Raw genomic sequence first — 20545 nt, 5'->3', positions numbered from 1 at the left:
CCCGATCGTCCTGGGAACTGAAGCGCCCGCTGCTGTGGCCGCGCAGCCTTCTGGGAGTTGTAGTCGCTACCCTCCGCCCTGTAGCTGGGAGCGCCTCAGGACCGCCTCGAACTACCAGTTCCGTAAGACCCGGAGAAGGGAGCCGGCGGCGCGCGCAATGTGTGACGTACGCGGGGAGGGGGACGGGGCGGGAGCCGGAGGAGGCGGAGGCAGAGGAGGAGGAAGCCGGAAGTGCATCGGCCGGGGTCGGTCTGGGCGTTGCGGGATTGGGGCCTGGGATTGCTCGGCCCCGGGTAGCTGAGGAGCCCGTGACGGGGCGGAGCGGCGCCATCCAGCTCTGAGGCCTGCTGACCGGTGAGGAGCGAGTGCCCGAGTGGAGAGGGTCTTTTCTTTACACAGGTCGCATCCCGAAGTACCGGTCCCGGGTCCCATATCCCTGCGGCCCAGCGGCGTCCTCCGTCCCTTGGCACCCTCGGGCCAAGAACCTGGGTCCAGGTGCCACCTCCCCCCCCTTCCAGTAACCGATCCCTTGTATCCCCGCCATTCTGATCTGCCCAGACCCGACCTAGCCCTCAGCCCTCTGAGTCCTCCACCCTAATCTTGAGTCTTCCGTCCCCGCCCCCCAAGTCCCTGCAGTCCTCCGATCTGTTTAGCCCAGGCCAACCCCCCACCCTCGTGTCGGTCCTGACAGCCCGGGCTTTGGCCACCCAGTGCATTGCTCTCTCCGGGACAGGCAGGCTCTGCGCGCCCGGCGAAGGTCAGCGCCCATCAGCAGCGACCACAGAGCTACGGCGGGCGGCCCCGGGCATGTATGCCCCCGGAGGCTCTGGGCTGCCCGGCGGGCGCCGGCGGAGGAGCCCGGGGGGCAGCACTCTGCCCAAGCAGCCCGAGCGGAGCCTGGCTTCGGCCCTGCCTGGTGCCCTGTCCATCACAGCGCTATGCACTGCTCTCGCGGAGCCCGCCTGGTTGCACATCCATGGAGGCACCTGTTCCCGCCAGGAGTTGGGGGTCTCAGATGTGCTGGGCTACGTGCACCCGGACCTGCTAAAAGGTGAGGTTACTGCGCTCTTGCCCTCCAGGCCTGGGAGCATTGCAGACTGAGGGATTAATCGAAGCAGAGGTAGCCAAGGGTGAGGGGAAGCATTTGATTCGGGAGGCGGGGAGCACTTGGTTTAGGGAAAGAGCCCTGGTGTTTATGCCCACCAGGTGGCTCTGTTAGGGGTCCAGCCCTTTCATTAATTCTGATGTTATTCACCGAGGCACCTACTCACAGTCATGCTAATCCGACTGCTGCTATTTTAGGATTCTGCCAGAAGGGCGCTGTATATAGAGAAAAGATAAGGGTGCTATGTATCACAATTAGCTCTCCCCTTCTTAGGAACCTGTAGAATAAAGGAAAACTTATTTTGAAGTAGCCTGATTAATGAGGAAAAAGGAATCTTTAACTAGATTTTAAAAGATATTTTAGTATTCAAAGATAGTATTAGAGGAAAAGGTGAGAGGGTCTAAGGACATCAGAAGTCAGTAATATGGTCACATTCAGTAATTGAAATTTGGCTGTTAGAAGCCTTAATAAGTATGCCTGACTGAGGTAAGGTTGCTTTGTTCTACATTATGCTTCCCAGCCAGGTAGGCAGAAGAAAGTGCTGTTCTGGCTTCTAAATGAAGAGGCAGTCCAGAGCCTAGAGCAGCACTGTTCTAGGGATCCCCATAGCTCTTTTGGTCCTATCTTGTCTCAGGGAGTGAGGGTAAAGGCACAAAGATGTGAGAATAGCCTGCTCAATCTGGGTATTTTGGTTTTTTTTTTTTCTGTGTATGTGCACACATGCACACGTGTGTGCCAGTCCTGGAGTTTGGACTCACAGCCTGGGCACTCTGTCCCATAGCTTCTTGCCCCCCTTCCAGTCATGGGGCTTGAACTCTGGGCCTCAGCACCGTCCCTCACCTCTTCAGCTCAAAGCGAGCACTCTACCACTTGAGCAACAGCACCACTTCCAGTTTTCTTTTTTTTTTTTCTTTTCTTTCTTTCTTTTTTTTTTGGGTCCGGTCGTGGGGCCTGAACTCTGGGCCTGGTCGCTATCCCTCAGCTCTTCAGCTCAAGGCTAGCGCTCTCCACTTGAGCCACAGCCCCACTTCCGGCTTTTTTCTTTTTGCTTATGTGGTGCTGAGGAATCGAACCCAGGGCCTCATGCATGCAAGGCAAGCGCTCTACCACTTGAGCCACCTTCCCAGCCCACTTCCAGCTTTCTGAGTGGTTTATTGGCGATAAGTCTCATGGAATTTCCTGCTTGGGCTGGCTTTGAACTATGATCCTCAGATCTCAGCCTCCTGAGTAGCTAGGATTACAGGTGTGAGCAACAGGAGCCTGGATGTCCCATAGCTTCTTCACTCAAGGCTCCACCACTTGAGCCAGTGTTGGAGATAAGAGTCTCACAGACTTTCCTGCCTGAGTTGGTTTTGAACTGGGGTCCTCAGATCTTAGTCTCCTGAATAGCTAGCATTACAGGCATGAATGAGTTATTGGTGCTTAGTTACAGTCTGGTTTTTAACCTAAAAATCATTAGTGGACCTCAAACAATCCTTAGTAACAGCATATTTCATCACCCTCAAAGGGCTTTTGAATCTTTCTTGGAGGTGTTTGTTTTTCCTTTGCCACTCTGGCTATGATGCATTCCAGATGTCTGCTGCCCTTTGTATCAGAAACCTTTCATGTTAGATATTTGCATTATTGTTTCTTGAAGAATTTGGGTCCTGGGATTTGGTGTAAACCCTTTGTGTATTGGGTCATATGCCAGTTCTGCAATTCTTGGCTGAAAAGCCCTAGCATGTAGTCTAGCATTCTCTTCCTGTTTTGCTTTTCTTTTGAGTTTTAGAGGCGTTAAGATGATTTTATAGGCAATAGGATAGGGGCTTCTGGTTTGTTTCCCAATTCATCCTCATGATGTATTGGCCGAGTTGGTACTCTAAAACTGAAGTTATACATAAAACCTAAGGCTTGTGATATACAGCTTTTTTCTTGTCGTGTAGCTGATATAGAAAGACCATCAAGTTTGAGTATCTGGATGGCTTATTTCTCAGCATATTACCCAATATTTGCCTTTTTGGAGGTGGAACTGTCATCTTTCTGCCACTTCATTTAGGCCTTTTGCATTTGATCCCATGTTGTTGCAGTGTTTCAAGAGTTTAGTGTCACACACAAACTGAGAGAGAATTCATGATGCTTCCTTTTTGCTAGTAATTCCTGGGGTAGAAGGGTTCGTATAATTCACATGACAGAAGGAGAGGCACGCTTGCCTTGAGCTGAAGAGCTGAGTAACAGTGGAACAGCATCCAGGCCCAGAGTACAAGCCCCATAACTGACCAAAAAAAAAAAAGTACATTTCTTAGCCAGGTGCTGGTGGCTCATGCCTATAATCCTAGCTACTTAGAAGGCTGAGATCTCAGGGTCTCGGTTCAAAGGCAGCCTGGGCAGGAAAGTCTGTGAGACTATTATCTCCAACAAACCAGCAGAAAACCAGAAGTGGTGCTGTGGCTCAAGTAGTAGAGCTGCTAGCCTTGAGCTGATGAGCTGAGGGACAGTGCCTGGGCCCAAAGTATAAGCCCCAGGACTGACCAAAAAAAAAAAAGAAGAGGCAATCTGACTCTGCATCCTTACTTCAAAGATCCAGGAACCAGGAACCTGAAAAATGATTTTCAATAACAAGGCTTCCCAGCTGGTGGCATTGCTGAGGTTGCCTTCTATCTGTTGATGCCAGTATAAAATGGTATAGTCTCTGCATAGACTTTATCCTTTGTATTACATCACCTGTTGTAAAGAATAATCTCATAGGGTCTGGGAATGTGGCTTAGTGGCAAAATGCTTGCCTAGCATGCATGAAGCTCTGGGTTCGATTCTTCAGTACCACATAAACAGAAAAAGCTTGAAGTGATACTGTGGCTCAATTGTTAGTGCTAACCTTGAGCAAAAGAAGCTCAGGGACAGTGACTGGGACTGCCCCCCCAAAAAAAAGTAAATAAATAAAAAATAAATAAAAACTTAAAAGAATAACCTCATAGCTTGGTGCTGGTGTCTCATTCCTATAATCCTAGAGACTTGGTAGGCTGAGATCTAAGGATCCAGGTTCAAAGCCAGCCGAGGCAGTAGTCTTTGTTACCCATTTCTCCAGTTAGCCACCAAAAAACTGGAAGTGGAGCTGTGGCTCAAGTAATAGAGCAAAAGAACTCAGCACCCAGGCCCTGAGTTCAAGACCCAGTACCAGCAGAAAAAAAAAGAAAAGAAAAAGAAAGATCCTTGTCCAAGCATGTTCAACTTAAGTTCTTACTGCACATTCTTTGCTCACATATATATTTATTCCTACAAATTTTTTCAAACCAGATTTTGTCCTTTTCTAAAGCATGTTATCTTAGCCTTTACATAGCTTTTGCTTTGTTTTTAGAGATTTTAGCTCATATAGTTTTTTTGCCAGTCTTGGAGCTTGAACTGAGGGCCTGGGCTCTGTCCCTGAGCTTCTTTAGCTCCAGGCTAGCACTCTACCACTGAGCCACAGCATCCCTTCTGGCTTTTTCTGTTTATGTGGTACTGAGGAATTGAACTCAGGGTTTCATGCATGCTAGGCAAGCACTCCACCACTAAACCACCTTCCCAGCCCCCCATGTATAGTTTGTGATAGCATACCCATGGATATCACAAAGCCTAATAGGCCTTTGTGAACCATCACAGAGGTGTGGAATCAGGAGCTCCCTGATTGCTTCTTCTCTCCCTTTTTCCATCATTGGTTGGTTTTTTGGCACCCAGACATATGGTATCTTGTGAGCTTGTGCTGGTCATCAGGGCTAACAGATGTCCTCACCTGGAATCCTGGGATATTGCCCATTTCAGAAGGGAGTAGAGCTGGGTGGTACAGATGTGTATACAGATACTTCTAGAAGGAGAGCATATTCTGTCAAGTCTCTGCAGGTGACTAAGTAGGGTGGGCCGGAAGTCTCTGGAGCAGTCTTACCATTTCTTAGCACCTGCTTGTGTGTAAGGCATCGGAATTATGCTAAACACACTCAATACCTGATTTTAGGTTCTCCTGAAGAACACCTTCCCCACCCCCCAATCCTGGTGCTTGAACTCAGTGCCTGGGCTCTGTCCCCAAGCCTCTTTGTGCTCAGGAAGAGCTAGCACTCTACTACTTGAGCCACAGCACCACTTCAGCTTTTTCTGAGTGGTTTATGGGAGATAAGAGTGTCACACAGTTTTTTGCCCTGGCTTGCTTTGAACCGTGATCCTTAGATCTCAGCTGCCTGCGTAGCTAGGATTACAGATGTGTACTTGGCAGGTATAGTACTATTAGAAGCTATACTTTATAAAGCTCTCAGCATGAGAAGTCAGGAAATTTGCTCAGGGATACACAACAATCCTAGTGACATTGATTCTGAAGTCCATGGCTCATAATAAGACCACTGTACCTTAGTGAATTCCAGGTTTCTTTTTCTTTCAATCACAGCTATGCAAGATATCATAACCCTTGCTTTTTTTCTTTTTCTTTTGTTCTGGGACCCAGGACCAAGGCTTGAACTTAGGGCATCAGGTTCTCACCTGTTTTTTTTGCTTGAAGCTGGCACTTTGCCACTTGTTCCATACTTTAGCTTGTTTTAATTGGATATAGTCTCTTGGACTTTTCGACCTTCACTGGTTTTGAACTGCATTCCACATATCTCAGCTTCATGAGTAACTAGAACTACAGATGCAAGCCAGTGGTGCCCAGTTTCTATTTACTTTTTATCCCACACTGTGTCAATTATTAGGCTCAAGTTGGTGATTCTGAGGGAAAGCCATTCATCCTTCTACCGCCAGGCATAGAGCCTCAGAAGCTTTAGCAAATACAGCCAGTTCAACAAGTTCTCAATTCTTCTACTTCCCCAGTGGCTGCCTGTTTTCTCTCACCTCTTCAACCTGAGCCAAGGTCCAGAGAAATCCTCAGGCCTTTTGTGGCCCTTGGAAGGGGATCTTCAAGACCTTCTACCTTACCAATGTAGCCAGCAAAGGGAGCTCTGACAACAGTCTCAGGAAGCATCTTTGGAGAATGAGGAAGTTTGGGGTTTGAAGTTGGGTAAATAATGATTGATAACAGTCACTGGAAGATCAAAAGACCTTCCAGAGAGGGCTTCTGATGCAGGAAGTGTCACATGTAGTCCAGATTGTCCCGTCTTGAGAGGAGAGGGAGATTGTCCTCAGGCAGCTGGGTTAGCACCATTGATACCTATAGGATGACCCGTCTTGCACTATAGGGCCCTGTTGGTGGCTTATATTTAGAAGCTTGTCACTGGAGTTACAGTGAGCAAGCAAGTGGGAAGATTATGAGTGAGAGATTGCTGAGGTAGTGGGAAGTGCCTCTCTCTACCCTTTGATCTTCCAGTGGCTGTTGTCAATAACTTTCCAGAGTACAAAGGAGAGGAGGAGGAGGAGGAGGGGAGATGGGAGAGCAACACCGAGCTGGTCAGAAGCCACTTTAGCCTTCCTAGCCTGCAGCTCTATGGGTTAGGAGGTGGTTGGAGCAATGAGCAGGTAGACAGGAAGAGCCAGGGCTTTCAAAACAAATCCAGTCCAGTGACTCACCAGTGACCTTGGGCAAAGTCAGTTCCTCGGAATCCTATTACACAGCAGCTGCCTTCTTCCTTGATGACTACAGGGGATAATCAAGCAATGTTGACCAAAATAAACAGGCCAGAGCACAACTGGAGGGTAGGATGTGTTGTATGTCTTACCAGAGGGTAGTACTCTGAATGACTAGCTTGAATTTAGTCAAGACCTTGCCCCTCATGCCCTTTCTCTCCCACAGTTAAATCTTTGTAATCTTGATGGGCTTTGTCCTCTCAAAGGAGATATTTGCTGCCCTCTGTGCTATACTGATTTCTCCGAAGTGAAGTAAAAGATGTTGTGATAGTGGTCTCTGGAGAGGCACTGAGCTGGGATAACTGCTTGTCCTGCCACATGATCTGTGACCCTCCTGGTGAAAGACCATCTGGGAAACAGGGCAGGCTCCTGGTTATCCATAGCAATACCCACATTCCCATTTGGCTTGATCTCTACACCCAGGGCTTACAGTCTGTGAATGGAGACAGGCAATTGAAACAAAACCTGTGAGTTGAGCATTAGAAGCCTCTTCTCTGTACCACATTGTCACACTGCTGGGGCAGACCCTGGCCTGGCTTTAATGGTTCCTCCTTTAGCCACTGGTCCAGGAAGTCAGTGTGAGAAGGAAAGGCACACCGGTGATATCACTGTGGATCAGTCAAAATAGCCCTTGGTTGGTAGATCAGTAATAGCATGGAATAGGCTGACTCTCTCAGAGCACTCTACAGTGGGGTGAAGCAGGCATGGCTGCTTTTATTTGATTCATGAGGCAACGGTGGCTGTGGGCAATCAGTGACTGGGCTCAAGGTAACATGGAACCTGTGACAGGCCTAGGATTTGATAACAAGCCCAGAACCTTTCTGGTGTCCCAGTATCCCAAAGCTAGACTCTGATGGCTACAGTGCTGCAGCATTTAAACACCACATTAAGCAGTTTTTGTCCAATTACACCCCTTGTGATCATTGCTTAATGATCAGAACTGAATTTCTTGCTTTTGTTTGTTTGTGATTCCACTCTTTAAGTTGCTTTTTTGATAAGATCAGCAGCTATTGACTCTGAGGATAGCTTGGACAAGGGATCATTTAGCTCCTTCCCTCCCTCCCTCCCTCCCTCCCTCCCTCCCTCCCTCTCTTTTCTCTTTCTCTCTTTCTCTTTCTTTCTCTCTTTTTCTCTTTCTCTCTCTCTCTCTCTCTCTTTCTTTCTTTCTTTCTTTCTTTCTTTCTTTCTTTCTTTCCTTCCTCATGGTGCTGGAACCCAGGGCTTTGTGCATAATAAGCAAGGCCTCCCATATTGGCCTTGACCCTTCAAATACACTTCCTTAGGATGTGATTATCTCCATCAGACCAAAATAAAGCTGCTGACTGGTGCTTGGTGATTCCAAGCAGCACAAGTTCATGGTTTGAAATCATTGTGTAACCTGGAGGAGACTTGGATTCCTCATCTTAGCTGTGCCATGACTCCCAGGGTGGCAGCAGTATCAACAAAGACAACACATGACCCATCTGTGTCCACAAGTTCCTCTCACAGACTGTGTAATGCACCTCCAACAATGTCTGCATTTGGGGAGGGACAGGTGAACATCTGGAAGGGAAGGGAAGGGATTTACTCTCTGAAGCTTTTTTTCATGTTGCATATCTCCCTTATTGTTGAAACAGATATATTAAGAAATATAAGGGCATCAAAATGAACTCCAGGAAATGGAAAGATTTTTTTTTCTTTGTTGCTGTTATTATTTTCTTTTTGTCTGTTTGTTCATTTATCTGTCTTTGGGAGGGCAAGAGGGGAATGCAGAAATGGAGGGACAAGCTGGATGCTGTGGCTCACACCAGTAATCTTAGCTACTTAGAATGCTGAGATCTGAGGATTGGAATTCAAAGACAGCTTTTGTCCAATTAATTACCAGAAAACCAGACGTGGTGCTGTGTCTCAAAATGGTAGAGTACTAGCCTGAGTTCAAGCCCCATGACCAACTGGAAAAGCAAGAAAGAAAAAGAAATGGAGGGACAATGGGTGAACAAATGCAGCAAAAGTACTCACTAGATACTATGTTGAAAGTAAACAATACAACTTGGGGGGGGGGCGCCAAGAAGAAGAAACTGTGAGAGAGTAGAGGGAGAAACTGAGAGAGAGCATGGAAAGGGGTGACATTGTCCAAAAAGAAATATACTCTTTATGTGACTTACATAATTGCAACAATTCAAAAAAAACAAAACAACAACAACAACATGGGGCTGGGAAGGTGGCTCAGTGGTAGGAGCGCTTGCCTGGCATACATGAGGCCCTGGGTTTGATTCCTCAGTACCACATAAGCAGAAAAAAAAAGCCAGAAGTGGTGCTGTGGCTCAAGAGGTAGAATACTAGCCTTGAGCTGAAGAGCTGAGGGACAGCGCCCAGGCCCAGAGTTCAGGCCCCACAACCAGACCCCCCCCCAAAAAAAAAATTAACAACAAAGAAACATAAAGGAAGCCTGGTGCCTATGGCTCATGCCTGTAATCCTACCTACTCAGGAGGCTAAGATCTTAGAATTGTGGTTTAAAGCCAGCTTGGGCAGGAATGTCTGTGAGGCTCTTATCTCCAAAAGCCTGAAATGGAACTATAGCTCAAATGGTAGAGTGCCAACCTTGAATGTGGGAAAAAAGCTAAGTGAGAGCTCAAGGTCCTTAGTTCAAGTCCCAGTACCAACACGCAAAAAAAGAACAAGGCAGAGAGACAGAAAGAAAGAAAAGAGAAAAAGAAAAAGATAAGACCCACATGAGTATATGAAATAGGTGCACAGGGGCTGGGAAGGTGGCTCAGTGGTAGAGCGCTTGCCTTGCATGCATGAGGCCCTGGGTTCAATTCCTCAGCACCACATAAACAGAAAAAAGCTGGAAGTGGCGCTGTGATTCAAGTGGTAGGGCCCTAGCCTTGAGCTGAAGAGCTCAGGGACAGTGTCCAAGCCCAGAGTTCAGTCCCCACTACCGAGAAAGAAAGAAAGAAAGAAAGAAAGAAAGAAAGAAAGAAAGAAAGAAAGAAAGAAAGAGGAGCACACTTTAAAGGAAAATAAATGGAATAGCCTGTGCCAGTCAACCAGAGGGGGAAAAATATATAGTCTTTTTTTTTTTCCCTGTTGTGAGGCTTGAACTCTGGGCCTGGGCACTGTCCCTGAGCTCTTATCAGCTCAGGGCAAACGCTCTACCTCTTGAGCCACAGGGCCACTTCTGGTTTTCTGGTACTTAATTGGAGATAAGAGTCTCAGGGGGGCTAGGAACGTGGCTTAGTGGTAGAGTGCTCACCTAGCATGCACGAAGTCCCGGGTTCGACTCCTCAGTTCCACATAAACAGAAAAGGCCAGAAGTGGAGCCATGACTCAAGTGTTAGAGCACTAGCCTTGAGCAAAAGAAGCTCAGGGACAGCACCTGGGCCCTGAGTTTAAGCCCCACAACTGGCAAATAAATAAATAAAGCCAGGAGCTGGTGGCTCACGCCTGTAATCCTAGCTACTCTGGAGGCTGAGATTTGAGGATCATGGTTCAAAGCCAGCCGGGGCAGGAAAAGTCCATGAGACTCTTAGCTCCAATAAACTACTCAGAAACTCAGATGTGGTGCTGTGATTCAAGTGGTAGAGTGCTAGCTTTGAGCTGAAGAGCTCAGGGACAGCACCCAGGCCCAGAATTCAGGCCCCATGACCAACAAAAAAAAAAAGTCTCAGGGACTTTCCTGCCCAAGCTGGCTTTGAACCAGGATACTCAGATCTCTGCCTCCTGAGTAGCTAGGATTACAGATTTGAGCCACCAGTGCCCGGCTATACAGTGTCTTTGAAGCCTCTCTCTATATTCCTTTTTTCATTAGAGCCTCAGAGTACCTGGCTGCATTAATTAATTAGAGTGAATTATCCAGGCTCTGCTGCAGAGGGGTCATGATGTCAGCCCTTCTGCCTGCTCTGGCAGATTATTCTTGGAGGCACTTGAACACTTTAAGTGCTTCCCCATCCTTGCCCTGTGCCACAAGGACCACAAGAACTGTCTCAGCTTTTAACAGTATTCATAATAGAGTCAGAGGACAGCTTCTGCATCTTGAAGCTTTTCTTTTTCATGACTTCACATGAGTTTCTAGACCCTTTCCGCCCTCTCCCCCACACTCTGTCTGAATCTATGAAGGGTCGGTGCTGGCTGCCAGCAGAGCTCATGCCCACCGGCAGTTTCCTGGCAGTAGGCAGTCATCTAGGATGGATGCTTGAGAGGGTTTTTTGTTTTATTGCTTTTGGTGGGGCTTGAACTCTGGGCCTGGGCGCTGTCCCTTAGCTCTTCAGCTTAAGGCGAGCATGCTAGCACTTGAGCCACAGCGCCACTTCTGGCTTTCTGATGGCTTATTGGAGTTAAGAGTCGCTTGGACTTTCCTGCCTGGGCTGGCATTGAACTGGGATCCTCAGATCTCAGCCTCCTGAGTAGCTAGGATTACGGGTATGAGCCACTGAGACCTGGCTTGAGAGGGATTTTTAACCCAATGGTCAACAGATGAGATCTTGAAAAGAGGGCATCTTGGTTGGTGATCCAAAGCCAGATGGATGTACATGAGATTTGTCTGGGCCCAACCAGCATCTGCCTGGAGAACTTAGAGCCTGAGGCAGGGTATGCATGCCAGTCATAAAGGCTTGTGGTGTCCCCTGTTCAAGACCTCATGACACCAGCCCTCTGCTGGGCTGAGTCTGCTTTGTTGACATTGGGTTCCTTTCCCAGATATGTAGGCTTTTCCCAATCAGTCCACCTTTCTCTAGGATTTGGGGCCGCTGTTCTTTGAGAGTGAGGCTTGAGCTACTTGCTTGGTAAAATCCAGATTCCTAGGCCCTGTGTCAGACCTAAAACTCAGACCCTTTGGGTATCCTTAAACATGCTTACTCCTTAGTAACTGAATTGTGCAGTGCACTGATGATCACCATCTGCAGATTCTTGGCTTGACATCTAGATCCTTTGCTTTTGTTTTTTGTTTTGTTTTGTTTTTGGCCAGTCCTGGGGCTTGAACTCAGAGCCTGGGTGCTGTCTTTATCAAGACACAGAGCCACTTCTGGCCTTTTCTGTTTATGTGGTACTGAGGAATCAAATCCAGGGTTTCATGCATGCTAGGCTGGCACTCTACCACTAAACCACCTTACCAGCCTGACATGTAGACTCTTGACACTAAGATTTGGGAAAGGAGCCTGGAGCTTAAGTCTGGCCAGCCCTTCCCAAGTTTTCCTAAATTAGTTGGGGTCCCATTGCCTGAACTGAAAGAAGAGCTTGCCAATATCTGAGAAAGAAGAAGAGAGAGTTAAGTCCCATTTTGAGGGTTAACAGTTATTTTATTAAGACCTAAAATGCTTAATCATGGCCTGGCCTTTTTATAGATCAGTCTTTAGTCTGTTTCTAGAAGCTTTGGCAGTTTGCATAGCTATTGAAGGAGACTGATAGTGTTGTCTATTGGTTTGTTTTTTGCCAGTCCTGGGCTTGAACTCAGGGCCTGGGTGCTGTCCCTGAGTCTCTTTGGGCTCAAGGCTAGTGCTCTGTCACTTGAGCCACAGTGCCACTTCTGGTTTTTGCATGGTTAGAGATAAGAGTCTCACGGGGACTTTGCTGCCCAGGCTGGCTTGGAACTGGGATCCTCACATCTCAGCCTCTTGAGTAGATAGGATTACAGACATGAGCCACTGGTGCCTGGCTCTTATTTGTGTTCTTAAAGCATGGAATTATAGTATAATTGGTGCATAATTGTCATCCTGTGCCTTCTCCATGACCCTAGGGCTTCTTGAGTGTTGTCTGTCCCTGTGGTACATTGTATACTAACCTAAGTTGTTGATGGTCTGCTTACTTTCATTTGCAGTTTTCTTGGTTTTGTTTCACTTTTTTGCTTTGTATGTGTGTGTATGGGGGTGGGGTTATGCTTTTAAAAAGAAGTCCTTTTATTTTGGTAAGGTTCTGAGAGGGAGCAAAATAAATGTGACAATGTAGTTACCAACTTCGCTAATTTATTTAAGACTTCCATGTACTTACACTTTTTTTTCCTTTTTTTCCCTGGTCCTGGGGCTTGAACTTAGGGCCTGGGTGCTGTCCCTGAGCCTCTTGGTGCTAAAGGCTAGCCCTCTACCCCTTGAGCCACAGTTCCATGTCTGGCTTTTTTCCGAGTAGTTTATTGGAGATAAGAGTCTCCTGGGGCTGGGAATGTGGCTTAGTGGTAGAGTGCTCACCTAGCATGCATGAAGCCCTAGGTTTGATTTCTCAGTATCACATAAAGAGAAAAAGCCAGAAGTAGTGCTATGGCTTAAGTGGTAGAGTGCTAGCCTTGAGCAAAAGAAGCTCAAGGACAGTTTCCAAGCCCTGAATTCAAGTTCCAGGACTGGCAAAAAAAAAAAAAGTTTCATGGACTTTTCTGCCCAAGCTGGCCTCAAACCACGATCCTCAGATCTCAGCTTCCTGAGTATCTAGGATTACAGGTATGAGCCCCAGCACTGACTTCCTTTTGGGTTTTTGATACAGAGTCTTATGATATAGCCCAGGCAGCCTCAGTCTTGCTATGGATATGGTCTATCACATTACCTAACATTTCTCAGAACTCCTTCAACTTCATTTTCTGATGTATTTATTTATTTATTTATGCTAGTCCTGGGACTTGAGTTCATGGTCTGAGCATTGTCTGTGAGCCACTGCTGCCCAGATTTTAAAATTTTTCTTGAAGTAAAATGTGCATAAGATTTGCCATTTTAACTTTTTTTTTTGGTTGGTCATGGGGCTTGAACTCTGGGCTTGGGCACTGTCCCTGCGCTCTTCAGCTCATGGCTAACACTCTGCCACTTGAGCCACAGCGCCACTTCTGGTTTTCTGGCACAAGGACTTGCCTGCCCGGGCTGGCTTTGAACTGTGATCCTCAGATCTCAGCCTCCTGAGTAGCTAGGATTACAGACGTGAGCCACCGATGCCTGACTCATTTTAACTATTTTTAAGTGTTAGTTTGGTGACATAAAACTATGTTCTCAGTGCTGTGCAAGTTTTACTGCTATCTGTTTCCTGAAGGTTTTTTTTTTTTTTTTGTCGGTCGTGGGGCTTGAACTCTGGGCCTGGGCGCTGTCCCTCAGCTCTTCAGCTCAAGGCTAGCACTCTACCACTTGAGCCACAGCGCCACTTCCGGCTTTTTTCTTTTTGCTTATATGGTGCTGAGGAATCGAACCCAGGGCCTTAGGCATGCAAGGCAAGTGCTCTACCACTGAGCCACCTTCCCAGCCTTGCATTGGATTCTTGTTTGTATTTTCCCCCTCATTTCATTTGTCTACCCTTTGCCCCTTGGCCCCACCTCACCCCTTTTGAGTACCATCTTCCTGGTACTTTATTTTGCTGAACTTTTGATTTTGTCTTTCTAAGGACTTACAGTATTTAAGATCTTGAATCTACTGTATTTCAGTCAATACATTAATATATACTTGCATACCAACTGTTATATTTACTTATGAGTTTGTAAGCTAAATCTGTCTTATATATAAGAAAACACATGGATTCTTCATTTCTCTGGGCCTGACTTACTTCGCTTAACATAATTTTTTCCAAGTCTTTCCATTTCTTTTTTATTATTATTATGAAAATACCATACAGAGGAGTTACAATTACATCGGTAAGATAATGAGTACATTTCTTATCAAGCATTGTTGCCTCCTCCTTTGTTTCCATTTCTTTACAAATGGTACAATATTATTTTTTCTAATGGAGTAGTACAATTGCATTGTGTACATATACCCACATTTTCTTGATCCATTTGTCCATTGAGGGGCATCTGGGCTGATTCCATACCTTGGCTCTGATGAATAGTGCTGCAATAACACTGTGCTACAATAACATGGTTGTGCTGGTGGCTTTACTGTATCTTGGTTTGTAATCTTTTGGGTAAATGCCCAGGAGTGGAAATACTAGATCATAGGGTAGTTAGTGTAGTTATACAATATTTGTCCTATGTTTGGTTCATTTCAATTAGTGTAGCATCTACAAGTTCACCTTTTTTTTTTTTCCTGCTCATTCTGGAGCTTGAACTCAGGGCCTAGGCACTGGCTCTGAGTCTCTTTGTGCTCAAGGCTAGCACTCTACTGCTTGAGTCACAGTGTCAGTTCTGGCTTTTTCTAAGTAGTTTATTGGAGATAAGAGTCTCATAGACTTTTCTTCCCAGGCTTTAAGCCATGATCCTCATATCTCATGCTCCTGAGTAGCTAGGATTGCAGGTGTGATCGACTAATGCCTGGCTTCACCTTCTTTTTGAAACAAAAAGAGAATGAATGAACGAATGAATGAAGAACAAGTATTAATTAGCCTCTGATCTTAGCATGTCTGGCTGTCTTAGCTCAGAAGTCCAATGCCAGCCTAATGCATCCTTTAGAAGGATAGGTTTACATTCCAGCTTAATTGTCAGGATCTTGAAAAATGGTTAGAAGAGCATAGCACAGTGAATCGTGCACATATGCTAGTCTCTGTTGGAAAAAGAAGAACTTAAGAGCTTTGGCAGTAGTGACCTGGAGTCCTGTCTGTTGGTAGGAGGCTATTCAGCCCTGTCCCCCTTAGCAGACCAGATGGTCACAGTGGCTAACACAATACTCTGCAGTGTCCCAGACTTCCTGAGACTATGGTGGAGGGGGACAGAGCACCTTCCCAGGTAGGGCTTTCCCTTCCTCTGAGTATTACTTTGTGCCTGACGTTTTGGTTCTCTCTCCTACAGATTTCTGCATGAACCCCCAGACAGTGCTGCTCCTGAGGGTCATTGCTGCCTTCTGCTTCCTGGGCATCCTGTGTAGTCTTTCTGCATTCCTTCTTGATGTCTTTGGGCCCAAGCATCCAGCCCTGAAGATCACTCGTCGCTATGCCTTTGCCCATATCCTCACTGGTAAGCTGAGGGCCTATTCCCATGAAGGGGGAGCTGCCAGAGGGCACAGTGGCGTGTGGAACTCATTTCTATTAGCAGACATGGTTCCAGGTGCTCCTATGACAAGCTTAGCTTTTCACAGAGCATTTGAGTCTGTTAGCAGTTTGCTGCAGTCATTTGTAAATGTGCTTGCCAAGATACCAAACCTACTCAGTCCATCTGTAGGGAGGGAATGTTGTTAGAATTCCATAAAGAACCTCACAGCTCTCTAAAAATGGCATTTGAAGTTCATTTGAGCTCAGAGCCTGGAGTAAGCAAGAAGGAGCCAGGCTGTCTATCCTAGACGGGTGTACAAGTATTCTACCTCTTTTTTTTTTTTGTCAGTTGTGGGGCTTGAACTCTGGGCCTGGGTGCTTTCCCTCAGCTCTTCAGCTCAAGGCTAGTGCTCTACAACTTGAACCACAGTGCCACTTCCAGTTTTCTGGTAGTTTTTGGAGATAAGAGTCTCATGGACTTTTTCTGCCCGGGCTGGCTTTGAGCCATGATTCTCAAATCTCAGCCTCCTGAGTAGCTAGGATTACAGGCATGAGCCGCCAGCACCCAGCTGTACTCTACCCTCTGACTTCCCTGTAGACCAGCCTTCTTGGCTTGTACTGGTCTGGCTGATCTCCTCCCCTATAACTGAGCTAGTGTGTCAGTTTGGCTTGTGTTGGTACTTGTCAACTCCAGCTCACACGTTTCACAGCTTGCTTATTTCTTTTAAGGACCTAACAACATATAATAGTGTCCTTAGTATGCCAATTGCAATTTTTTAAGCAGTACCAGGACTTGAGATGAGGGTTTTCATGTTTGCCAGACAGGTGTTCCACCACTGAGCCATGCTTTCATTTCCATTTTTCACTGATTATTTTTGAGATAGGGTCTAGTTTCTTGCCAGAGTATACTCCTTTACCATAATCTGCCTATTTTAAAAGGCTTCCCATCTTTGGGTTCACAAGCATGTACCAACACAACCACTTCCCTATGTGGAGATGGAGTCTCATAGACTTTTTTATCTAGATTGGAACTGTAATATAACCTCCCACATAGCTTAGAATAATGAGGTGGGAATGTGGCTTGCCTAGCATGCATAAATCTCTGGGTTCGATTCCTCAGTACCACATAAACAGAAAAAGCTGGAAGTGGTGCTGTGGCTCAAGTGGCAGAGTGCTAGCCTTGAACAAATGAAGCTCAGAGACAGTGCCCCAGGCCCTGAGTTCAAGCCCCAAGACTGGCCAGAAAAAAAAAAAAGAGGGGCTAGGAAGGTGGCTCAGTGGTAGAGTGCTTGCCTTGCATGCATGAGGCCCTGGGCTGGGTTCGATTCCTCAGCCTCACATAAACAAAAAGAAAAAAGTGGAAGTGGTGCTGTGGCTCAAGTGGTAGAGTGCTAGCCTTGAGCTGAAGAGCTGAGGGACAGTGCCCAGGCCCAGAGTTCAGGCCCCATGATCGGACCCCCTCCTCTCAAAAAAAAGAAAAGAAAAGAAAAGGGTGCTTACCACTGCACCCAGCTATGGGTCAAGAAGGGGGTCTTGTGAACTTTTATGTCTGATCTGTCCTTGAACCACAATCCTCCCATTCTCATCCTCCCAAATAGCTAGTGTTAACAGGCATGAGCTACTAGCACCTGGCTCCAATTTCAGATTGTTAAGACAAAGATAATTTGTCTAGGATGAGGTCAAATAGCTGTCCCCAACTGCATGCCAAGAATCCCATGGCCAAGAGAGCTCCTCTTTTCAGGGCCTGGGACCAGACAGATTCTCTGAAAGGCTATTCTCAAGCATCTAGGCAACAGAGGCCTCCTAATCCCCCTTCTGTGCTGTCCTTCTGTCCCCTAGTCCTGCAGTGTGCCACCGTCATTGGCTTTTCTTATTGGGCTTCTGAACTCATCCTGGCCCAGCAGCAGCAACATAAGAAGTACCACGGCTCGCAGGTCTACGTCACCTTTGCTGTTAGTTTCTATCTGGTGGCAGGAGCTGGTGGAGCCTCAATCCTGGCTACTGCGGCCAACCTCCTGCGTCACTACCCTACAGAAGAAGAAGAGCAAGCACTGGAACTGCTGTCTGAGATGGAGGAGAATGAGCCCTACCCAGCAGAGTATGAGGTCATCAATCAGTTCCAGCCACCCCCAGCCTATACACCCTAATGCCAGCCAGAACTTTCTTCCTTTCAGCAGCCCCTCCCCCAATGCTACAGCTCCACTTGTGCCCAGAGGAGCTCCTTTCCCCAGCAGGCCTCACTAGTAGGACCCTGACCATCTTTACCAAACCTCCCCAGGAGAGACTCTGCCTTTAGAGTTGTCCATGTGTCCCTGCTCCCAGAAGTTGGGATTCAGCGAATTTATGTAATGCACTTTCCCCTACTGCCACACTCTGCTCCCTTACCAGTCACCCATCACTTCCAACCAGGGGAGGGCCAGACAGGTTTCCTCCCTTCATGGGCCATATCTTTGGGTCTGGGACTTTCTTGGGGTTGCTGCTGGTAGTGGACAATTCCAGAGAGAAGTGTCACCAGAGCACAAGGAAAAGGGGACTTGCCCTATAGGTTCCCTTCATGAGGCTTAACATTTGTTCCATACCTGTAGCTCTGGGCTGACTCCTTCCTTCCTTCTCAGTGCCCCAGGCCCAGGCTGCCCACCTGGTGGATTCTCTGCACTTTAGTCTTTGGACTTCTCCTTACATGTGTTCTGGTTTTCTGGGAAGAAGAAATTACTGTTGGGGAGCAGAGCACTAGCTCTCTCTGCCCTGCTGTGGTTTCCTATGTCGAGCCAGGAAAGGAAGGCAGAAGCAAGCCAGAGCCCAAGGCCTCCTGTGCCTCCTCATAGGATCAGAGGGAAAGAGACTCAGTCTCTTGATCTTGTCACCTTTTAAAATGAATAGTTTTAAAAGAAAAAAAAAACAGAAACAAGCAGCAGTAACTATATTGTCTTTTAAAAATAGGGACAAGGCTGTTGTCCTTTTTCAGAAATGGATCCCATTCCCTCTGGCTCTGCAATATTTGGACCATAGCTCAGTCTGAGCCTCTGGTCACTCCTCCCAGTATCTCTTCCAGCAGAATGCAGCCTCTCTGCCCTGGCTCCTTCCCTCCCAGCCACTGCGGTTCCCTGGGGCCTACCTGTGGAACCTGAGCCGCATGGCCCCCGAGGGGCTGAGGACTGTGGCCTGGCTGGCTGGCCAGCGTGGTGCTCCTCAGGACTGCGGCACTGAGATGTAACCTGGCCTCAGCTCAGGAACAGGGGCCAAGCAGGGCAGGACCCTCCACTCTACATAGGAACTCCAACCAGTGGCTCATTGGCTTAGTGTCAGGACCACCCTGACAGATTAGCAAATCTGGTTATAACCTTCAGACTCAGTGTGTCCCCTAGACTGTGACTTGGGGCTACAGCTTGCTGCATGCCCCTCTCCCCTTCTGGAATGTACTCTAGTCTTGCAGTGTGCTACTGGCTCTTTCTTGCCCAACCATCACTCTGGTTACCCCATTTTCTCTGGGTCTAGCTGACTGTTCGGCCCCAAGACCTGGGGCATAAAGTGGTTGAAACTTAAGAGGCCTTCTGTGTCCACATGGCCAATCAGTGTCCAGTGCTGATCTAAAATGGAGATACTCTAATCTCCTCCCACTCGTTAGGCAATAGGCAGTTCAAACAAATGGAGAATAATGGATACAACCATTGAGCTGTGACTAGGAGACTGTCACATCCCCATTCTTCTTTGTCCAGATTGACTGGGAATGTCTGGATAGGTGCCTGTGTGGGTGAAGACTATGTCTGCATACAAGTGATGTGATACCAATGTGTACCCCAGGGTGACTCTCACACTCTTTCAAACCCTTCTCTAAGGCAAGAAAGGCTGACATGTTATATCTGAGCACAAAGCCAAGAAACTACATTAAGTCTGTCTTTCTATAAAAATCCTGAACTTGTCACCGGCAGGTGAAGTGTGCCCAGCTCTCCCTGACCATAGGTGTCTGAGAGGGCGGGCCAGAAGACCGGGCACCAAACACGCATGCCAAAGTGAACGGTCATCTCATGAGGATCTTGACACAATCCTGTGGACCGTTCCATGTGATTTGGAACCCACTTTTTATTAGCTTCCCATGCCTCTGTCCTTTCTCTCTCCCCTGCCATCCTGACACTGATAGTTTGTCATATAAATCTCCTGGTTGTTTTTCTTTTCTAGGAAAAAAAATTAAAAGGCAAAACAAAACAAAAAGACAGTACAAACAAGAATGTAAATACCAATGATTTCTTGTCATTTTTTTCCAGAGCTTTCCCCGTATGTTTTTCTCTTTTCCTCTAACTTAGAAGGGATTTGTGTGCCTGCACCATGCATGACATTTTTGTTCCTAGGAGCTCCTAATTGTGACACCTTTCACGTAGAAGTTTCCTAGGCCCACAAGCTAAGAAGCTAACAGATGGCTGTGCCCAACATCATTAGTTCAAACCTTGACTTTGTCCTCTGGTTAGCTGCAGAAAGAGCCACTTAGAAACTCCTGCCATCTGTGGGGAGTAGACTTTGGGTTGTGGCTTATAAAAGAAACCATCCTGCCAGTCACCAGTGGCTCACACCTGTAATCCTAACTACTCAGAAGGCTGAGATTTGAGGATTGCAGTTTGAAGCCAACCTGGCAGGAAAGTGCATGAGTTTTATCCCCAATAAACTACCAAAAAAGCCAGTCCTGGAGCTGTGGCTCAAGTGATAGAGTACTAACCTTGGAGGGGGGCAGGGGGCGGCAGCGAGCAGGACAGCACTACTCCCTGAGTTCAAGCCCCAAGAATGGCCAAAAAGAATAATAAACTGTCCTCTCTTTGAAACTTTAAGAAGTGATCATTGGAAAGGATTGGGGATAGGAATTGTTCCCAGGAATAACCTGTAGAAAAGCTCTTCTGGAAGTGCCATCTATCTATCTTTCCTGTGTGCTAAGATTATAGTGAAAAGGCCTAGAGCTTTCTTTGGGAAACAGTCCATTTAGGTAAATACAAATATTTCCTCTTTGAGAAAGTACCTATGTTCTTTCTGTGGAGCTGGGAGTATGGTCTCATTTC

The 20545-nt window shown here is 47.0% G+C and overlaps 1 protein-coding gene across 4 annotated transcripts; it reads left to right on the top strand.

Moving 5' to 3' along the window:
* The first annotated feature begins 83 nt into the window (after positions 1-83).
* Tmem127 (transmembrane protein 127) lies at positions 84-19726 on the top strand. 4 transcript variants are annotated; one of them, XM_013019794.1, is made up of 5 exons: positions 84-166; positions 400-495; positions 734-1051; positions 15325-15489; positions 17343-19726. In XM_013019794.1, the coding sequence occupies exons 3-5, from the start codon at positions 808-810 to the stop codon at positions 17648-17650; spliced, it is 717 nt and encodes a 238-aa protein (XP_012875248.1). In that variant the 5' UTR covers positions 84-166; positions 400-495; positions 734-807; the 3' UTR covers positions 17651-19726. The 4 variants fall into 4 exon arrangements, with proteins under 4 accessions (XP_012875248.1, XP_012875249.1, XP_012875245.1 ...); XM_013019795.1 differs by lacking the exons at positions 84-166; positions 400-495 and adding an exon at positions 222-354 and having other exon boundaries at positions 738-1051; XM_013019791.1 differs by lacking the exons at positions 84-166; positions 400-495 and adding an exon at positions 222-354.
* Positions 19727-20545: the final 819 nt, after the last annotated feature.

The sequence above is a fragment of the Dipodomys ordii genome, unplaced genomic scaffold (assembly GCF_000151885.1).
Source record: "Dipodomys ordii isolate 6190 unplaced genomic scaffold, Dord_2.0 Scaffold47, whole genome shotgun sequence".
NCBI classification, from domain to species: domain Eukaryota; kingdom Metazoa; phylum Chordata; class Mammalia; order Rodentia; family Heteromyidae; genus Dipodomys; species Dipodomys ordii.
Note: the sequence above shows the minus strand (reverse complement) of the source record. Positions and strands in the feature narration are given on the sequence as shown.